The sequence below is a fragment of the Arvicanthis niloticus genome, chromosome 8, assembly GCF_011762505.2.
Source record: "Arvicanthis niloticus isolate mArvNil1 chromosome 8, mArvNil1.pat.X, whole genome shotgun sequence".
In the NCBI taxonomy this organism is placed as follows: Eukaryota; Metazoa; Chordata; class Mammalia; order Rodentia; family Muridae; genus Arvicanthis; species Arvicanthis niloticus.
The window spans coordinates 87,336,791-87,358,674 of NC_047665.1; the positions used below are offsets into that span (position 1 = coordinate 87,336,791).

The window sequence follows — 21,884 nt, forward strand, 5'->3', positions numbered from 1 at the left end:
TCCAGGCCAATGAGAGACCCTGACACAGAAATCAGGATGAATGATTGAGGAATGACCATGGAGGTTGTCTTCTGGCCTTCACGCTAAGGCACACATGAGCTACACACACACACACACACACACACACACACACACACTTAAACCTGCCAGTGCACAAAAAGAACTACAGCTACCTCACCTGGGCTCAACACTTACAAACACTCTATTCTATCCGAGAGTCTCATATACCCCAGGCTAGCCTCATACTTGCTGAGGATGATGATCCCGAACTCTTGATTCTTCTGCCCCTACCTCCCAAGTGCTAGGATTACAGCTATGTGCTTCCATGATTTTCTGATCTTCCTTGGTTTTGCTGTTCTACACCCATCTCTTCGAGGTTTTATGCAGTGCTCAGGACGGACTCCCTGAGTTTGTGCATGCCAGGCAAGCTCTCTACCCAGTGAGCCAGGTCTCCACTCCTGTGGCCCAGGGTCTGAGTGCAGGTCTTCCTTGGTTTTTCAGTCCCACCTCACATACCCCAAGGCTTGCCTTTTGGATAGAAGGGATGATTAGTATATAGCTTAATGAGGATGCTTTAATCAGCCAGGAGCTTGTTAATGAACGAGCAACTCAACCCTGTAAATTTCAGGTTAATTGACAAAGGTGTGAGGAGGGAATTCCATTCTGAGCTCAGCTCAGCTTTTACCCAGTGTCACTGCCAGCACTCTAGGGCTGTTGGGAAAGCCCCCAGCTGATTTGCATATTCAGCAGCTCTAATTAATTGTTTCGTTTCCTCAGCATCTACTGATAGCCCTTGTTCCCAGCTGAGGTGTAGAGGCCAACAAGGGGCTGCCTGGGCTGCATAGGGAGCCATTTGTGGGGATGCCCAGCAGGGATTGTGCACCTGGGCATGCAGAGCTGCAGCAGATCAGGCACACGCAGACACATATGGAGCTGGGACACATTCAACTCATGCTTGTCATTGTTGTAGTCTGTCTGTCTGTCTGTCGATCCATCCATCCATCCATCCATCCATCCATCCATCCATCCATCCATCTATCCATTTCTCTATCTATCCATCTGAATATCCTTCCCTCCTCTCCTCTTACCCCCTCCCTTTCCTGCTCGACTCTGTGTGTGTGTGTGTGTGTGTGTGTGTGTGTGTGTGTGAGAGAGAGAGAGAGAGAGAGAGAGAGAGAGAGAGAGAGAGAGAGAATGCTCTCTTGTTTACACAGAAAGACCAGAGGAGGATGTCAAGGTCCCTGCTCTCTCTGCATCCCCTACCCTGTCTTTTTCCTATCAGACAGGATCTCACAGAACTTGGAGCTCTGCTGGAGCAAGCCCCTCCCTGTTTGCACCCCCACAGTGCTGGGGTTACAGGTGCACAGGATCAGACTTGTGGCTCCTGGAACTCTGAACTCAGATCCGCTTGCCCTAAAGATGTGTAAAGATGTGTAAAGATGTTCACAGATGTCATCCCAGCCTTTCCTTTTGTCTTCCTCCCTTCTTCCCATTCTCTTTCTTGTTTTGGCCCTCCCTCAATCTTTCTCTCCCTCCTCTTCCTCCCTCCCTCCCTCCCTCCCTCCCTCCCTCCCTCCCTCCCTCCCTCCCTCCCTTCCTCCCTCTCTCCCTTTCTTGAATTATGGACAGAATTTCATGTAACCCACAAGTTCAAGGACCTCTCCAGCTACATAATTTGAAGCTAGCTTGGGTTATTTGTGAAACTTGATCTAAGCCCTGCCCCCACCCCCAAATAAAATAAAAGGATGTTGCTAACTCTCCACCTCTCAGGCTGCACCTCCCAGGTGTCAGGATGGCCAGCCTCACCACAGTGGTCTTTGTGGTGTTGGGGATGGAGCTCAGGGCTTTGTGGATGTCAGGGACACGCTCTAGCCGCTGAGCTGCAGATAGAGACCCTGTGCTATTGTAGTTGAGGCAGGGTCTGGCTATGTAGCCCAGGCTGCTGGAGCCTCAGGATCCTCCTGCCTTTGCTTGTGTAGAATGACAGGCATGTATTGCCATACCCAGCTGACACTGGCCTTTTTATGTTCCCACAAACCAGTGCAGCCAGAGCCTGGGATACGCTCCGCCACTCCTTGTGGCTCACCTTGTGGATGGAGCCACAGTTGCTTATTCTCTGAGCTAGCCCTTCTTAGCTGTGTGACCTTGGACAGGCAGCTTACCCTATCTGAGTGTCACTATAGTCTCTGGTGAAATCCGTTCTCAAGTTACTGCAGGAGTGGAAATAAACATGGACACCCCACCCCACCCCCAGCTGGGGAGAGGGCGGAAGTCTGACTCCTCAGTGGTAGGAACTGCTTGGTTTCTAAGCGGAGTTCCAAGTTTTCCGTGACCACAGATGAGGGTTCTGTTTCCTGTCTTGGCAGAGCCAGGAAGCCTTATTGGGTCTCCTTGTCCCGCCAGCTCGGACCTCAATTCCCAGGCCTGTGATGGGAAGCATATGCTCTGGCCTGTGGCCCTCCCTCCTTCCCTCCTCTGCTCCCACTGAGGGCTCCTGAGTCATCCTGGCCTCCGTGGCCCCCTTCTCCCAGGCTCATTCCCACGCCTCTGGAGCGGCTGTTTGTGTGTCAGAGGGCATTAGTGTGGTCTCATGGGTGTGTGTGTGTGTGTGTGTGTGTGTACTCCCTGCCAGTGATGGGGCTGGGGGGTGACTGCGCCCTAACTGTGCTTCTGTGGTATGCTCTTTATGAACTGTCTGTGCAAGTGAATTCACATGCTAACCATGAACCTTAGGGGGTTAAACATCCTTTTCTTTCTTTTTTTACATTTATTTATTTATTTAGAGTCTGTCCTGGCCGGGCAGTGGTGCCACATGCCTTTAATCCCAGCACTTGGGAGGCAGAGGCAGGAGGATTTCTGAGTTCGAGGCCAGCCTGGTCTACAGAGTGAGTTCCAGGACAGCCAGGGCTACACAGAGAAACCCTGTCTCAAAAAACAAAATAACAAAACAACAAAACAAAAACAAGAGAGAGAGAGAGAGAGAGAGAGAGAGAGAGAGAGAGAGAGAGAGAGACTGTCCTGGAACTCTGTGTAGACCAGGCTGGCCTTGAACTCACAGGGATCCACCTGCGTCTGCGTCTCAGTACTGGGATTAAGCCAGGACACACCCTGTCAGACCCTGAATTTTTTTTTTTCTTTATTACACTTTATTCATTCCTGTCCACAGCATGGGTGTACAGGTCAGAAAACAATGTGCAGGATTCAGTTCTCTCCTCTACCATGAGGGTTCCAGGGAGCAAACTCAGGTGGTTAGCTTTGGAGGAAGTCCCTTTTCTTGCTGAGCTCTTTGCCTGTCCTGGCTTCTGTGTGCATGTGAGGTGTGTTTTATGCATATTGGTGGAGTGTGTGTGTGGGGGGTGTGTGTGTGTGCATTTGAGGGAGTGTATGCCCGCCCGCTGCATGTAAGACATCAAACCATCAAACAAGCTCCTCTCTTTCTCCTCACCTTATTTCCTTGAGACAGGGTCTATCACTGGACTGAAGCTCACTGTTTAAACTACGCTGTCTGGCCAGTATGTTTGCAGGATCTGCCTGTCTCAGCCCCCAAATGCTAGGGTTACAGGCCTGGGTTTTTACTGAGGTGCTGTGGATTCGAACCCAGAGTCTTTGTGCATGTACAGCAAGCCTTTTAATCTACTGAGCCATCTCTTAGACTCTCTTATGGTTTGCTTGTTCTTGAACTTTTTCTATGTGTGTGAATGTGTGCACACATGTGGGGCAGGGCTGTGTGTGAGCACATGTATGGAGACAGATGCTTCATTGCTTCATTTGACAACTTCACTTATGTAAACTTATATTTGGATCATGTGGATTTTCTGCTGAACCTCTTGTTTTCAAGAAGACCTCCTCCTACTTTTATTACTTTTAAAATTATTATTATTATTATTATTATTATTATTATTAGACATGGTTCCTCACTGACCTGAGAGCTCACTGACTCAGCCAGGCTGGTTGGAGACTGAGTCCCAGGGACCCTGTGTCTCTGCCTCCCCGGTGCTGGGATTACAGGTGACTGTCACCACACCCAGTCTTGAGGATCGAATTCAGGCCTTCACACTTTTGCTGTAAGCAGTCCCACTGACTGAGCCATCTCCCTAACTCCTGGCCTTTGTTTTATGCTTTGGTTTGGTTTTCTCTGTGTAGCACTGGCTGTCCTGGAACTTACTCTGCAGACCAGGCTGGCCTTGAATTCACAAAGATCCTCTTGCTTCTGTCACCCGAGGGCTAGGACTAAAGGTATGTGCTGCCACTGCCAGACCTGTTGTTTTGTTTTCAAGACTGGGTCTCACATAGTTCAGGCTGGCCTCAAACTCCCCATATAGCAGAGGATGACCTTGAACTCCTGATTCTCCTGTTTCCACCTTCTGAGCACTGGCATGACAGGCAGGCACCGCCACATTCACTGTGACTGCCTGCGCTGTGATGTTTGTACATCAGTTGCTTAATATTCTGCCAAAGCAACTGGAGGCCAAGTTCCCATCTCTGTAACTGGGTCAACGAGCTCACGCATGTGCCTGATGCTGGCAGCTCCCCCAGTTCTCAGGCAGCAGTGGCTGGACACTGACAAATGACGGAAGGGAGGAAGAAGTCTGTGGTGAGCCCAAGGGTCTGGGTGAAACTCAAGCCTCTCTTGAGAGCCTCTTTGGGGACACAGACGAAACCCATTCTCCTGCTGCAGAGGCAACTAGGCAGGGTGGGAGGGGGACTGGGAGACTGATATGGACAGGATCTATCTGACAGGATCCTGAGGAGATGCCAGGTGGGAGTAGTGAGGGAACATTGCCTCACCTGGGCGTGGACAGGCCCCACAGACACTCCTGCTACCTCCAAATCTGAAGTTTAACGTAATTCAAGGGCTGGAGCTGAGGCTATGTTGGTAGAATCCTTGCCTACCCCGAAAGCTTTGGGTTCCATCCCAGCACCATATAAACTAGACGTGGGGATGCACACCCAGCACCTAAGCAATGGGAACAGGAGGATCAGGAGTTCAAGGTCATCCTCACAGGGTACTTGCAAGAATACAAGGGCCTAGGACTGGGGTACAGCACAGGAGTGCTGTTGGTCTAGCATGCTTCAGTCTTAGCATAGCAGGAAAGAGAGACGGGAGGGAAGAAAGAGAGGAGAGGAGGAAGAGGAGGAGGAGGGAGAGGAGGAAGAGGAGGAAGAGGAGGAGGAGGAAGAGGAGGAGGGAGAGGAGGAAGAGGAAGAGGAGGAGGAAGAGGAAGAGGAGGAAGAGGAGGAGGAGGAAGAGGAGGAGGGAGAGGAGGAAGAGGAGGAGGAGGGAGAGGAGGAGGAGGGAGAGGAGGAAGAGGAGGAGGAGGGAGAGGAGGAGGAGGGAGAGGAGGAAGAGGAGGAGGAGGGAGAGGAGGAGGAGGGAGAGGAGGAAGAGGAGGAAGAGGAGGAAGGGAGAAGACAGGACTAGTAAGACGGCTCAGAGTTAAAGCTACTTGCCACTAAGCCTGAGGACCTGAGTTCAGTCCCTGGTACTCACATGGTGAAAAAGAGAACTTATTCCTTCCTGTAAGTTATACACAAAATGATATACATGAAATAAATAAATGTGTGTGTGTGTGTGTGTGTGTGAGAGAGAGAGAGAGAGAGAGAGAGAGAGAGAGAGAGAGAGAGAGAATTCAAGGAAGAAAGGTGGTGCCAGGGGACTTAGCTCAGTGCTGTTTATCTGGAGTCAAGCCAGAAAAGGTAGCTTAAATTAAAGGGTGTTACTGGCGTAGAAGGAGGGCAGATGGTTGCTCACAGGCCTGAGGTGTCAGGCTGCACAAGGAGGAGGCTCTTGTCTGCTAGAAGTGGTCCTGAATATTTCCTGGGAGGCAGAGGCAAGTTTGTATCTGGTTATATAGCAAGTTCTAGGCCAGCCTGGGCTACAGGATGCTCTGTCCCCAAACCAAACAATAACGTCTTTAAAAACAACATGTGCATGTGGCGTTTTGAATGTGTGCTGAGTATTTTGTGTGTGGTGTGTCAGGTTGTGTCCTTTGTATGGTGTGTTTTGTGTGTTGTGTGCAATGCATTGTGTGTGTTGTGTTGGGTATGTTGTGTTCTGTCTATGCTATGGTATAGATGATTGTGAAATATTGAAATACTGTGTTGCCTGTTTTGTGTGTTGTGCTGCAACTGGGCTGTGCCGTGTCTGGTTATGTTGTGTGTTGTGAATGTGGAATGCTTGTCAGTGTATGTGTGTGTACATGTCCAGGCACATATGGAGAGAGGCTGATGTTGAGTGTTTTCTCTATGCACTTTTGTTCTGGTTTGGTTTTGAGTCAGGGTCTCTCACTGAACTTGCCCATTGGTTCAGCTGTGCCGATTGGAGCTTCTGGGATCCATGTAACTCTGCCCCAAATCCAAGCAAGTGCAGACGTTAGAGGATCAATTTGGCCAGGGACTCTGCCTGCCTCCACCACACCCAGGTTTTCTCGTGGGTGCTAGGGATCTGAATTCATATCCTCATGACATAAAGAAGCAGGCTGTTTACCAAGTGAAACCCCACAGCCCCACCCCAAACACATCTTCAGGGTTTATCTCTGGGAAGCAAGAGCCTCACCAGGAGCTAGAGTATGATGTGGCTTTCCCCTCTCCCTTCACTGAAGTTTAAATAGTGGAAGCTTGGCCTAGAGGTTAATGGAACCTTTAAAAGGCGGGGTTTAGTGGAAGGTGATGCAACCACTAGGGGGCGCTGAGAGACAGTGAGGTAAAGCACTGGCTACTCTCGAAGAGAGTAGAGGGAGGTTATGGGATCCTGCTTACTTCCCACTCGGGATGGCTGGGCTTTTTGTTGTCTCTCTGTATGTCTCTCTGTGTGTCTGTGTGTCTGTCTGTGTGTCTGTGTGTCTGTCTCTGTCTTTCCCTCTCTGTCTCTTCCTCCCTCTCCCACTCCTTCTTCCTCCCCTTTCCCTTCCCCCTCCCCGTGTGTGTGTGTGTGTGTGTGTGTGTGTGTGTGTGTGTGTGTGTGTGTGTTTTGAAACAGAGTCTCACTGTATACCTCTAGTTCAGTGTAGACAAGGCGGGTCCTGAGCACAGGGATTCTGCCAGCCTCTGCCTCCGAGTGCTGGAATGAAGAGCCAGCACCACCATGAAAGTGGGTCATGCGCAGATCAGGTTGGCTTCTGCACCTTATGGCTCTCTGTCTTGCCCTGTGATCTTTTCCCTACATGCCCACTACAAACACCCTCACTTCCCCCCCACCACACACACCATGAGAGTCTAACTAGAGTCTAACAGACAGACCTCTGTTTGTTTGTTTGTTTAACTTTTTAATTGATTCTTTGTGAATTTCACATCATGCACCCTGGTCCCACACATCTCCCCATCCCTTCATATCTGCCCTCCACCCTCGTAACCTACCCCAAAAAGAAAATAAGAGATAAACCAAAACCATCTTGTCATGGAAGCTGTACGGTCACCGTGCACCCCTCTGCACACTGCTGTGCTTGCAAATGTTCATTATAGGGCCTCATTGGTCTGGTTCGAGGCCTCTGGCTTCTGCTATGCTATCAATACTGGATCCTCAGCGGGACTCCTCTCCGATATCCCGTTACTGCCTTGTGTCGTGGAGATCCTGCAGCTTTGGATCTGCTGGACAGGCCTCTTCATGCTCCAGCGGTTCATCCGTGCAGTGCATGTTGGGATGGGACATCTCAAAGTCCTGGATCTGGGCCTGAGAGATGTCAGGGGTGGCCAGCTCTCCCACACCCACACCACCCCAGGGTGAGCTCTGCCTGGGCTAGCTTACCTAATGCTGCAGCCAGCAAGAGAAGGGCCAGCTCTCATACTTTCATGTCCTTGGGCTCTCTCTCTCTCTCTCTCTCTCACTGTGTCTCTCTCTCTCTCTCTCTCTCTCTCTCTCTCTCTCTCTCTCTCAGTGTGTGTGTGTGTGTGTGTGTGTGTGTGTGTGTGTGTGTGTGCTTATGGGGGAGGGGTGCTCTCCAGAGTGTTGCAGCTGGTGAGGGGCAGGGACAGCTCTTGGCTTTCATGACAACTCTCCAGCCTGCCACAGGTGGCCAGAGGTGGGGGTGGGGTGGGGGAAGAGCATCTCTCCTGCACCCACACCACCTCATGACAAAGTTTGCCTGGCTCCCACCACCAGCCCAGCTCTATTCTGTTGCCCAGTCATGGTGAAGGGCCTGCTCTCCCCAGTACAACCTGCAAGGGGTGGGGCCAGATCTCCTGAGGTGCCATGGCAGGGGTAGGGTGTGTGTGTGGGGGGGGGGGCGCAGCTCTGCACAGCCCTTGGATATCAACTTGGTTCCAGGCGGCACCCCAAACCAGGGACATCTTAATGGCCGTTGCTTATAATATGAGCCACAGATATCAACACAGTTCCCTGCTGCTGTATGTCCATGGATCCAAACATGGTCCTCAGTTGCAGTGTGGGCTGGGTCCACCATGACCTTAGGTGACAGGGCAGGCCACTCACAACAGGCTATTCCTCCCCACCCTCAATCTACAGTTTTATGTGTTTTCTTAGAGGTCAAATCATTCAGCTTCTTTCTCTCCCACGTGTCCACCACATACTTGAACATTGTAGTGGCTCCCACTGTGGTTGGGTCACACGGTGGGCAAGCCTTTGATTGTCTTTTGCCCACCAGGGCTGTGTGGCAGCGGGCAGGCTCTAGACCTCTGTTCTTTTAAATTAAAAAAAAAAGGGGTGTGTGTATGTGTGTACAGATGTCATGGCACACATGCAGAGGTCAAGGGACGACCTGTAGAGTTGGTTTCGGGTTTTGTATGACAGCAACATAAAGTGAAGTGAGACCCCGGGGAACTTGGTGGTACAAATCAGCAGCGGCTCTGCTCGGAGGATGGGGCTAGAGGTGGAGCTTGTCTCGCGGGCTCACCAATGAGCTGCTGCCTCTTCCTAGTAGGGAGGCAGGAAACAACTATGCTGATCCCACACACAAGAGGGTCAAGGAACTGACCACGAAGCCCGGCACCCTGAGGGGGCAGAGACAAGGGTGTGTACCGCATCCTCAGCAGCCAGAGAACTTCCTCACTATGTAGAGGCTCTGGCTCAGGTTACACTGAGGTTTGTGGCTCTGACACAAAAGAGAATTTCAGTTTATAAAACAGAGTTCGGGATTTTATTAAAAATGGCTCTTTTTCTTTTTGGTTTGTTTCTTCTCTTCTCTTCTCTTCTCTTCTCTTCTCTTCTCTTCTCTTCTCTTCTCTTCTCTTCTCTTCTTTTCTCTTCTTATCTTTTTGAGGCAGGGTTTCTCTGTGTAGTTCTGACTGTCCTGGAATTCTCTCTATAGACCAGGCTGGCCTTGAACTCATAGAGATCCACCTGCCTCTGCCTGGTGAGAGCTGGAATTAAAGGTGCATATCACAACTGCCCAGCTTCCCTTTTTTATATGTATTTATTTTGGAAGGCTGGAGAGAGGGCTCAGTGGTTAAGAGCACTGGTTGCTCTTGGAGGGTTTGACCCTAGCACACAATTGTGCTGGTGATTGATGGCTCACAGTCATCTGTAGTCATCTGTCCCAGGGAATCCCATGGCCTCTCCTGTCTTCTGGGACACCAGGCAAACATGTGGTTCACTGAGATCCATGAAGGCAAAGCATCCAAACACAGAATTTTTTAAAATTTATTTTTATTTATGTGTGTATTAGATAGCCAGAGGCCAGAAGAGGGCTTCCTACCCGTGAAGCTAGAGTTATGGGTGTTTGTGAGCTGCCCATCATGGATGCTGGAAACTGAACTCAGGACCTCTGTAAGAGTAGCCTGTGCTCCTACCTGCTACTGAGCCATCTTTCTAAGACTCATTTTTTTTATAGATGCTATACAGCTATAAAAAATATATAATCTATTATACAATAATATAGAACATAATATAATGTAATATAAATTATATATCCTATAAGAATATAATTATGTTATAATTACATACACATTAAATATTATTTTAAATAAGTTATAATTATGTAAAAATTATTAATATATTTATTATGTTTATTATATTTTATATATTCTATTTTACTGTATATATTCTATTTTAGAATATATTTTATTTTAAAATATGTTTTATATTTTGTTATATAAAATACATTATGTATTTAATATGTCATTAATTTATTTTATTTTTAATTATTAATGTTATTATTAATTTTAATAATTAATACATAATTAATAGATTGTATATGTTATGTTATATTTGAATATAGTTTATTATAGCATATATTTTTATATTATCATATTGCATTTTATATATTATATTAATATAGTAAATATTATGTTTTAATATATTTATTAGTTGAAACATTACTAAAATAAATAAAAATTAAAAATGAATTTTAAAACATAGATACATATATATTATATATAAAATACTTCTATCTATCTATCTATCTATCTATCTATCTATCTATCTATCTATCTCTGCAAGATGGGGTTTCTCTGTGTAGCCCAGGCTGTGTTCATTCTGTAGACCAGGCTATCCTCAAACTCAGAGATCTGCCTGCCCCTGCCTTTGGAATACTGGGATTAAAGGAGTGACCAGCACTGCCCAGCTCAATATATTTTTTGATATTATTTATTTATTGATATTTTATTATTGTATATATGGTTGTTTTGGCTGCCTGTGTTGTATGCTTACCTGTGCAACATGTGTGGTGTCCTGTCCTTTAGAACTGGACTTATAGATGGTTGTAAGCCACCAAGTGGGTTTTGGGGAATTGAACCTGGGTCCTCTGAAAGAGCAGCCTGCACTCTCAACCTCTGAGTCACCTCCCCAGTTCCCCTCAAGATATTTTAATTTAAGCAGATGCACAAGGTTTAAGAGAAAAAGGCTTTTGGGGGAGAAAAGCATGGCTGAAAGTTTGAGTGTGGGCTTCTCCAAGAAGAATCATGGGTCACAGAAGAGTCACCCAAGTGAGGGTATAGACGTCTCAAGACAGGTCACAATGAACTGTCTTAGCATTAGCCGTGTAGACACTTTTAGTGGCTCCAGCCAAAAGGTCACTGAGACACCCCCCACATATATATAATGAGATTACGGGGTGGCTCAGGAGGTGCCATGGGTGTGGGTGGAGTTATATTGGATAAGGTAGAACCAGAAGCCACTGGTTGCACGAGGGGTTTAGGACTAGTGCTTTTCCGTAAATGGGTTTTCTGGTGAGACTCCTAGAGGATTGAAGGATTGGAACCGGGATAGTGTGGCACCCGCGGCTCTGCTGGACAGAGGCTTCAACAAGATTTCCCTCTCTATCTCTTCTCGACCCAGAGCTCAGTAGGCTAAGGCAAGTGCAGGCCAGCCTGGGCTAAACATCAAGACTGTGTCTCAAGCAAAATAAAACAAAACTCGATTCAGAGAACCTTGAGACAACCAAGGACAGCAAAGGCACCGTGCTGGCCCAGGCTTGTGAGTGCACCGATGGTGGCATGGGGCACCTTTCAGCAGGACCACAGATGTGGTCGCTACCGTGGCATTAACTGTATCTGCTTGGGTCCCATTATCAATAACAACAGCCTTGGGCTTGGCATGGTTCAGCTGGTAGGATGCTATCCTAACAGGCACAGGGCCCTGGGGACCATCTTCCCAAAGACACAGAAACTTGGTAAGAATTAGTTCTCGAAGTTCCAAGTGGCAGTTGCTAAGCCACAGTGGGAACTTCCTAAAGGGACTGAGACCACAGAAGTGACAATAGCCACACCTAGACACACCTACAGGAGGGGAGGATGGAGAGGGGAAGAGGGAGGAAGAGGGGGAAAGAGAGAGATACTCTGGTTTTGCCTTTCTTCCTGCCCTCTATTTTCCTTTCACCGCCTAGTGTTTGGACCTAGCTACAAGCAAGGGAACCTGGGAGATGTAGTTTACAGTGTGTGAAGGGTGCCTGGGAAGTGTAGTTTACGGGGTTGTGTGAGGAAGAGGCTGGAGAGACAGGTAAATAGAGGAACTCAGGACTTTAGCACCAAAGGTTAACTGCCACAGAAGCCATAGTTTGTGGTAGCGGCCATTTCCCTGACACTGTTCAGGGAGGACAATTATTATGGTCTGGGTAAAATGGCCGCCAAAGGTTGGTAAGTTTGAGCACTTGGTTACCTAATAGGGTTTTTTTTTTGTTGTTGTTTGTTTTGTTTTGTTTTTTGAAATCCGAGAAATCCCTAGTAGAACTGGATGGTGGAGGGTGGGCTCTGAAACTGGTGTCTGCTTGGCCTGGGCTGTCTCCTTCCTCATCTGAAAGATGTCAGGAGCCTCCACCATGTTCTCTGGCCTCCGTAGACTCCCACCATGATGGAGTATGATCTAACTGTCCCCCAGTGGGGCTGGCGAGATGGCTCAGTGGGAAAAGTGCTAGCTAAACAAGCTTGGGGGCGTGAGTTTGAATCCTCAGCACACACATAAAAATCCGAGTACAGAACATGGGAGACGGCTCAGTGGTTAAGAACACTGACTATTCTTTTAGAAGAAACCATTCCCAGAAACCATGTCAGGTGGTTATGAACTCCAGCTCCAACGGATCTGCACCTCTTCTGGACTGCCTTTCTTGAGAACACAGACACAGAGATGCTCAAACATGCACATGCAGGCATGCATACGTGTGCATGCATACACACACACACACTGAAAGGACCAGGACCTTCAAGACCAAGTTCTCAGCACAAAGGAGATTTATTTGCCCCAGAGGCACAGAGGGCAGGGAATGAGAGACAAAGACTTAAGATAGAGGATGAGGGAGAAGGGGAAGGGAACAGGAGAGAGGGGGAAGGGGTATTTGCTGTGGAGGGGAACAAAAGACTGCCGCTGGATAGAGAGGAGACAGTTGTAGCCCACAGGAAAATGGCGGTAAAGGAGGAAACCCTGTGTTAGGATGGCGTGTTTAATTTTAATTGGGACTGTTAATTAGGTGAGCCAACAAGGGCTTCTGATTGCTGGACTTCAGTACTTTGATAGTTGGACATTGGTAGTCGGTCCAGGAGGAGGAAGCAGGCGAATAAGAGAACAGACCTTGGTGGCTAGCTCTAGGAATGTAATCTAATGACATTTTATCAAGGCAGAGGGAATGAGGGAGAAGGGTAAGGCCTCCTAGAGCCATTGTTTCCAGGCTGTGCTGGCCAGAGTCCAACACACACACACACACACACACACACACACACACACACACACACACACACAGAGCCCTGCCTTTAATCCCAGAGTAGGCAGAGGCAGGTGGATCTCTGTGAGTTTGAGGCCAGCCTGGTCTGTGTCTATATAGAGTTCCAGGGGCCATCCAAAGCTGGATAGTGAAACCCAGTCTCACTAAACAAAAGTAGGTCTAGTGATGTGCTGGTTAGTTTTTTGTCCACTTGACACAAACCAAGCATACCTGAGAAAGAAGGAACTACAGTTCAGGAATTGCCTTCATCAGACCAGCTGTACGCTTTTCTCCAGGGCGTTTTTTACATTGTTGATTGATATAGAGGGACCTAGCTTACTGTGAGCAGTGCAGTCCATAGTCAGGTGGCCCTGGGCTGTGTAAGAAAGCAGTCTGTGGAAGCCATGGGAAAGCCAGCCAGTGAGCAGTGTCCTCCATGGTCTCCTGCCTTGAGCTCCTGCCTGGCTTCCTTCAGTGATGGACTGTAACCCATGAGCCAAGTAAACCTTTCTTCACCCAAGCTGTTTTGGGTCAGTATTTTAGCACAGCAACAAACTAGAAAACACACACACACACACACACACACACACACACACACACGAACAAACTAAAACAAGCCCAGTACTGGGGAAACCGAGACAGAAGGACTCTGCAGCACACTGACCTGCCTACTCTAACTGAATCAACAACTCCAGGATTAGTGAGAGCTTCTGTCTCAAAAGTAAGTTGAGCAGGATGGAGGACAGTGGACACAGACCTGGGATGGATGACAGTGGACACAGACTTGGGATGGAGGGCAGTGGACACAGACCTGGGATGGATGACAGTGGACACAGACCTGGGATGGAGGACAGTGGACACAGACCTGGGATGGATGACAGTGGACACAGACCTGGGATGGACGACAGTGGACACAGACCTGGGATGGACGACAGTGGACACAGACCTGGGATGGACAACAGTGGACACAGACCTGGGATGGACGACAGTGGACACAGACCTGGGATGGAGGGCAGTGGACACAGACCTGGGATGGACGACAGTGGACACAGACCTGGGATGGACGACAGTGGACACAGACCTGGGATGGAGGACAGTGGACACAGACCTGGGATGGAGGACAGTGGACACAGACCTGGGATGGAGGACAGTGGACACAGACCTGGGATGGACGACAGTGGACACAGACCTGGGATGGAGGACAGTGGACACAGACCTGGGATGGACGACAGTGGACACAGACCTGTGATGGATGACAGTGGACACAGACCTGGGATGGAGGACAGTGGACACAGACCTGGGATGGAGGACAGTGGACACAGACCTGTGATGGATGACAGTGGACACAGACCTGGGATGGAGGACAGTGGACACAGACCTGGGATGGAGGACAGTGGACACAGACCTGGGATGGAGGGCAGTGGACACAGACCTGGGATGGATGACAGTGGACACAGACCTGGGATGGATGACAGTGGACACAGACCTGGGATGGAGGACAGTGGACACAGACCTGGGATGAAGGACAGTGGACACAGACCTGGGATGGAGGGCAGTGAACACAGACCTGTAATGGATGACAGTGGACACAGACCTGGGATGGAGGACAGTGGACACAGACCTGGGATGGAGGACAGTGGACACAGACCTGGGATGGATGACAGTGGACACAGACCTGGGATGGACGACAGTGGACACAGACCTGGGATGGACGACAGTGGACACAGACCTGGGATGGACGACAGTGGACACAGACCTGGGATGGACGACAGTGGACACAGACCTGGGATGGACGACAGTGGACACAGACCTGGGATGGATGACAGTGGACACAGACCTGGGATGGAGGGCAGTGGACACAGACCTGGGATGGAGGGAAGCGGACACAGACCTGTGGGCTCCAGGCACAGCTGCCAAGAGCCAACATTCAAAACCCTTTTCTTCATGTGACACTCCTGTGAGTGGGCCTGTTTGCCGAATTCCTGCCTGGACTCTACCACGCCCTTCTCCTCCCTGCTGGCTATGAATCTACCAATCACATCACACATGAGGTTGAATTCCAACCTACGAGAGAGGCACAGCCACCACCTGAATAGAATAAGAACTAGGTGGCCCTTCCTTAGTGTGCGTGCTCACCTGGCTTTGCGCGTCATACTCCTTTTTACAAAAAGAATTTGTAGTGCCAGTTTACTTTCAATTTGTTCGTATTCCTTTGTGCAACTGAGGATTTTTCCCAACTTATGCGTTGGCATGTATGTGAACAGGCACACACACACACACACACACACACACACACACACCCTGAACCATACGTGTCCTCTCCCTTTAATTACCTTTGGCATTTACTCTTACTGATGAGAAGACCTGACAGGGGTCATGGTCCTGAAATTCAGATTGAGCAAAGGCATCCCCTCCCAGATCACATCTGGCACCATTTTACAGTTCAGTCCTCCCACCCTGAAGAACCCTCACAGGACCGTCCCCTTTCTGGGGCAACGGGCTACAGGATTGGTGGAGATATCTTCTGAGGCTAAGATTCTGCCTAAAAATTAGATCCTATCTTGAGTTTCCAAGGGCTCTGGTAACAAGCTCTGGGGACCAAGCAGCCAACTATCTACCTATGTGTCTCCGATGGCTCTTGACAGACAACTTGGGTGAAGGAACAGGTGTCTTTGTGTGTGTGCTGATGGTGGGGTACACACAGGGGACCAGAGAAGGACAGTGAATGTCTTTATCACTTGGCAGCTTACTGCCTTGAGGCAGGGTGGCTCACTGATCCTAAGTCTTGACATCTCCCCCATCTCTGGCTGGCCAGCAAGCTCCCAGAATCTACCTGTCTCTGCCCCAAGGTCTAGGGTTACAGTCACACACAGCCATGCCCAGTTTTCATGTATGTTCTTAGAATTTGAACTCAGGTACTCCTGTTTTCATGAGAAATGCTCCTACCCACCGAGCAATCTCTCCTGCTTGGAAAAAGGTGTCTTACCCAAACAGGAAACCTGTTTAGCTAAGGTACCCTGGTGAGGTATTGGCACCAGGACTGCCGCCTCCTGCATCTTTCTCTTTGCCTGTGCAGAGCTGCCACCAGTGTGCTCACTGGCACGCAGTAGAGTCTGCTACACAAGGCCTTCTTCTGCATCTTTTTTTGTGTTTTTTTTTTTTTTTGCGGTGTATGTGTGACACACGTGTTCATATGTGTACGTGTGTGGGGGGGGGTCAGAGATCCACCTTAAGTATGTGTTCCTCAATCATTCTCCACCTCATCCTGTGAGATGCAAGGACAAATAAGTGTATGGGTTTGTGTGCCCGGACATGCATGCAGACACCAGAGCAGGACATTGGTGTCTTCCTTTATCTCTGCCTGTCTGGTTGCCTGAGACAAGGTCCCACTGACCCCAACACTCTGGATTTCAGCTAGGCTGGCTGCCAGTGAGCGCCCAGGATCTGCTTGCTGGTCTCTGTTCCCCAACACTCCTGAGCCTCCACCTTCATCTTTTATGACCAAATTCCCTGTAATCCAACTACATCCCTCTTCCTACCGCAACACCCACCCCACACCACCCTACCAAGAGAAAGGAAAGGAAAGAGGAAGGAAGATGCCATTGAGAAGCTTCAGGAAGGGAAGGTGAGTGGGGACACTCTGGGCTAGTATTGAGAAGCAGACAAAGACTGCAGAGTCTCCCAGAAGAAGGCAGGACAGGGATGCTATTCATATGCAAATGAGGCATGAGGCTTTGCTAATATTTTGATTCTCTTGAGAATCCAGCCTGTCATTTGACAACATTAAAACAGGAGAGAGATGGGATTCGGTGAGGGAGAGCTTCCACCATGAGGACCTGAGGGAAACAGGTGACCTGAGAAAGGGGACATGGATGCCTCTTGCTTGAAGGATGGGTCACCCACCCGCTCATCCTGCCCTTTGCCTTGGCATCTCTTCTGCTCATCCCATCTCTTATTTTTTTCTTACACATTTGTAAAAATGTATTTTCCCATGTACATGCATATGTGTGTATAGGTCAGGGGACAACTTCCACGTGGGTCCTGAAGATTGCACTCAGGCCACCAGGGTTAGCAGCAAGCGCTGTTACCCACTGAGCCATCTCAATGATCTCTCCTATGTTTTTTGTTTGGTTTTGAGACAGGGTCTCAAGTAGTCCCAGTTGGCCTTAAATTTGCTGAGAATGTCCTCAAACTCATTAATTTTAATTTTTATTTCTTATAGGGTTTCCCTTCACGTCACAACTGCTTTGGGTCCTAAGACCATCTGAAAACACACATATTTACATTACAATTCACAACGGCAGAGAAATCAGTTATGAAGTGGCAACAGAATAATTTTATGTTTGGGGTGGGTCACCACAGCATGAGGTGCCACATTAAAGTGCCACAGCGTTAGGAAGGTTAGGAACCATCGCTCTGTAGCTTTGCCTGGCTGGACTGGCTATGTAGAACTTGCTGGTTTTGAACTCACGGAGATCCCTTAGTGCTGGGAATGAAGGTGTGTGCCACCACACCCGATGACCTCGAACTCTAGATTCTGCTGCCTTTACCTGCTGACTCCTGAGTGCTGGCATGACCGGTGTGTACCACCACGACTGGGCTGTGTGTGTCTCTGTGTGTGTGTTTTGAAATAGGGTCTTATTCTGCAGTCTTGGCTGAATGGATACCCATTATACAGTCTAGGCCAGCCTCAAACTTCCAATCCCCTTTCCTCTGGCTCCTTAGTACTGGGTAACAGGTGTGCACCACCCCATGACTCCCGATGCCCACCTCTGCCCCACCTTCCCTCCTGATATTCACCACTTCCCAAATTTCTAATTTTCCAGTCTGTGCCTCAGTTTCCCTGTTGATTATTCAGTCTCTTTTCATACTAGCCTCCCTTTTGGTCCCCGCCCCCTGCCCCCCATCGCCCCATCCTTCTTCTGCTCCATCTTCATCGTGGGAAAATCCTAGGAGGGTAAAATTGACAAGCACGTGACAGTCCCCCTCCCCCATCTCATGACCTTTCACATCTAGGTTTATGGAGATGGCGAGTGGGGGGCTGCCGGGTCTGGTTCCTGGCCCCCCTTGCTCACCCGTGTCAGCTCCCCACCTGCTGGCAGGGGCCCCACTCTATGGGGCTGTCGCCCAGAGCCGGGCTGGGGGCGGGGCTGGGGGCGGAGCCCGCGACAAAGGCTGGGCGCGGGGCGGGGGTGGGGTGGAATCCCGGCCGCGGGCGAGGCGGGGAGGAGGCGCTCGGGTCGCCCGGGCGGGCGGGGTCGCGCCTGGCGGCGGGTCCCCATTACCCAGGCGCCTGTCGGGCGGGGGGCGCGTCATGTGGCCGCTCACGGTCCCGCGGCTGTCGCTGCTGCTGTGGCTGCTCTGCCCAGGCCTCGCCGGACAGGTAAGGGCCCCGTGGGCAGGTGCGGGCGCTGGGGAGCCCTGGAGAGGACGCGGGCTCGGAGGGGTTCCGCGAACAAGAGCTTTGGGGTCCACCAGCCTCCCCTTCTAACAGCTGCAGGATGGCGAGTGGCATATGGGGAAGGTCGCAGCAAAGGAGGGGTTGGAACATCCACCCTTGTTTGGGGAAACCCTGGGGACACCCAATGCCACCTTAATGTGGGGAGATTGGGGAAGACACTCGTTTTGGGGTTCCAGCCCCCTTCGATGATCCACAGCTTACATCCCACCATCTAGCTGTGAGATTGGGGAGGGAAACTTCAGGGGGGCTTTGGGGTGTTGCCTGTCACTTGCCCATCATGGGGCTAGGGTGTTTAGCTTCTAAAGCTCCCCACATCAATTGCCTGCACCCTTATAGTGGGGAAGGGGGCGGGACTCACGTGTGAATGACTGACAGAAATATGTGCCAGGTGCTTGCAGCTCCTGGGTGCCGGGGGAAACGTGTGCCTTTGTGTTGTGGCTGGGTGTGACCCAGGGGAGAGTGTGTGTGTAAGTGAATTGGGGTGTGACTGGGAGAGGGTGTGTGTACGTGTAGGAGAGTGTGTGAGTGACAGTGGGGGCAGGGTGACCCGAGGACCAGTGTGATGATAGATAGGAGTTGTGGGTCTGTCTGTGACTGGCTGTGTGACCCGGCATGAGGACCTGTGAATCTCTGTGGTGTGCTTGTCCGTCTCCCGCTATATGTCAATAACGGGGTGTGACAATTGTCCTCATGGCTGTGCCCAGATGCCTGGGCTGTCCAAAACTCGAGTGACAGTCAGGTGTGTGGCCATGTGAGGGCACTCTGTGCCGTTGGTTGAATACATCACTCTAAAACGGGGTGTTCAGGGTGACAGGCTGTGTGTGCAAACGTGACTTCCAGGTCCTGTGTGTATTGGCTCTATGCATACCCCATTCCTGGTCTGGCAGATACAGGTGGCTCCCTGTGGTACCCCATGAAAAAGCTTTGCAAAATGTGGATGGCCCAAGCTATCTTCTACTATTGAGAAACCCCATTCCTCCTCCATCTTGGGAATGGGAATACCCCCAAGATCTCATGTGGGGGGTCTTAGAAAGCTGTTATCAATAAAACAGTAACATAGTAGCAACCGTTTTAGAAAGGCTAGTGGTCAAGGTTGTATTACAAACACAGCCTGAGCTAAGGTGCTTAATCATCTGGGTGTCCTATCTATGGATGGTAGGGTGGCAGGCAGGGTTACCCTCATTTAAGAGATAGGGAAACCAAAGCACAGAAAAGTTAGGTCATTTGCTTAAGCCCAGACAGCCCAGGAGTAGCACAAACAAGATAGAACCCAGGCAAGTCTCTCCTGAACCTACACACTTAGCACTAGTAAAATAATCCACCCCAGGGTCTACACTGCGTGGGAAGACATGACTAGGCGGGGTTTCTAGGTAGAAACTCACTATAATAAGAGTCTGGACACCTTTCCTTTTCTGATTAAGGCAAGAGGGCAATCAGCTGTAGTTACACCCCATTCTCGAGTGCTGGCAGAGACGGGTTTCCACAAGGAGAGGTTGTGGGGTCCCCTGTGCTCAACCCAAACACGCAAGGTGGGGAAGGTGCGGCCGGTTGCACACAGTGAGCACTCAATATGCAGGTCCAAAAGGAGCTAGGCACACCACGTGTGAAGGAGACAAAAAGAGAAAAACATACACCTGAAAAATGGCTGGAAAAAAAATATGAACCAGGAGGGAAAGCGACTTTAGTTTCTGAGGGTAATTGAGTCACCCTTAGGTTTCCAGTCCCAAGGCCAGTTTGCAGAGAAACCCCAGGAATGGAGGCAGGGGGCTTGGGGTAGGGCTGATTGGGGATGGAGTTACTTGGAGAGCAAGGGAGGGGCCACGCGTGCCAGAGCGTGCAGGGGCTGAACCCGGGAAATCTGAGTCCCGACTCTTGGGGGGCAGCAGTCACTGGCTGCACTGCTTCAGGTGGCCACTAGGGGGCACCACGTGATGGCTGAAAAAAATAGCCAGTGGTTAACAAGGTCTATGGTCTGCCTCCACAAGGGGAAGGAGAGGAGGAGAGCAAAAGAGGACAGGGAGGAGACGAGAGAGGGGCGGGGCTCTGAGAGAGGTGGCCCTGCCCCTCTTATTTCTCTGTCTAGCCCAGACACCTCTCCCCAGTCCCAACAGAGACCCTTCTGGGAAATCATTTCCTCAGCCGTTTATTCACCAGATTTGATGAAGCAGTGGAGGCCCAGCCCTCCAGGAGCTGACCTTCAGGTGTGGCAGACAGACGAAACCACAAAAATGTGTACATCCGCTCCAAGAGCTGAATCCATATATAATCCTGTGCAAATAGAAAAAAAAAAAATCACAAGTAGAAGCTAGTAATGGTGGCCCACACCTGTAACCCAGGGTGTGTGTAGTGGGGAGGGGGAAGGTGGAGGGACAGGATCAGAAATTCAAGGTCATTCTCCATCACATTGTGAGTTCGAGGCCACCTTCCTCCCCATAAAGGAGACTAAAGAGTGGAGATGGGGTGGGGAGCTGGAGCAGTGGCCCAGAGGTCAAGAGGACCTGGTGTTCTAGTTTGCTTTCTGTGCTGTAATACGGAGCTGACAAGGAGGGGAGGGTTTGTTTGACTTACACTTCAGGCGGCGGTCCATCACTGATGGGGCTCAGGGCAAGCACACAAGTAGGGACCACTAAGGACTGCTCTTATGCTCAGCCAGCCTTCTTATACAGCCCTGGCCCGCCTGAGTACAGATGAAGCTACCCACACTTGGGCTAGGCCTTCCTATGTCAGTCAGGACCATTTCTCACAGGCGTGGCCGGTCTCTCAACTGAGGGTACCTTTTCTCAAGTTGACAATAAACAAATAACCAGGACACTGTTCTTGCAGCGGACTGGAGTCTGATTCAGCACCCACACTGAGCAGATAACAGCTACCAGTAAATTCAGCTCCAGGGTCTAATCCACTCTCCTGGCCTCCACAAACAGGCACACACAGACGTACACACAAACTAAAAAACAAAGGTAAATATTTTTTGTAATTGTTGTTGTCTTAGTCAAGACAGGGTTTCTCTGGTTTTTGGCTGCCCTGGAACTCTGTAGACCAGGCTGGCCTTGAATTCACAGAACTCCACCGGCTTCTGGGGTGACAAGTGTGCACCTCACATCAACTTAGCTTTATCTTAGTCTTATCTGGGCTTGGGGCCAATGCCTTTTTGAGGTCCCCACGGGATAGGAATGACTAGTTTGATTTAGCCATATGCCCCAGGGCCTTTGCACTTTCCACTCCGTTCTATCTATCTGGATAGTGTTCCCTAGGGACCTTTATTTCAATGCCCCCTCATTGAACACATGGCTCATCAAAGTAAGTCTTAAGCAAATGAGAGTGGAGACGGGATTCCTAGG

The 21,884-nt window shown here is 49.9% G+C and overlaps 1 protein-coding gene across 1 annotated transcript in view; it reads left to right on the forward strand.

Annotated features, from left to right (window-relative positions):
- The first annotated feature begins 18,302 nt into the window (after positions 1 to 18,302).
- The window catches only part of Olfm2 (olfactomedin 2), a 76,292-nt gene continuing 72,710 nt past the window's right edge, over positions 18,303 to 21,884 (forward strand). Inside the window, exon 1 of the mRNA XM_034510030.2 lies at positions 18,303 to 18,468. Coding sequence (XP_034365921.1) covers positions 18,400 to 18,468 — 69 coding nt within the window. The 5' untranslated portion in view covers positions 18,303 to 18,399. The remainder of the gene's footprint in view (positions 18,469 to 21,884) is intronic.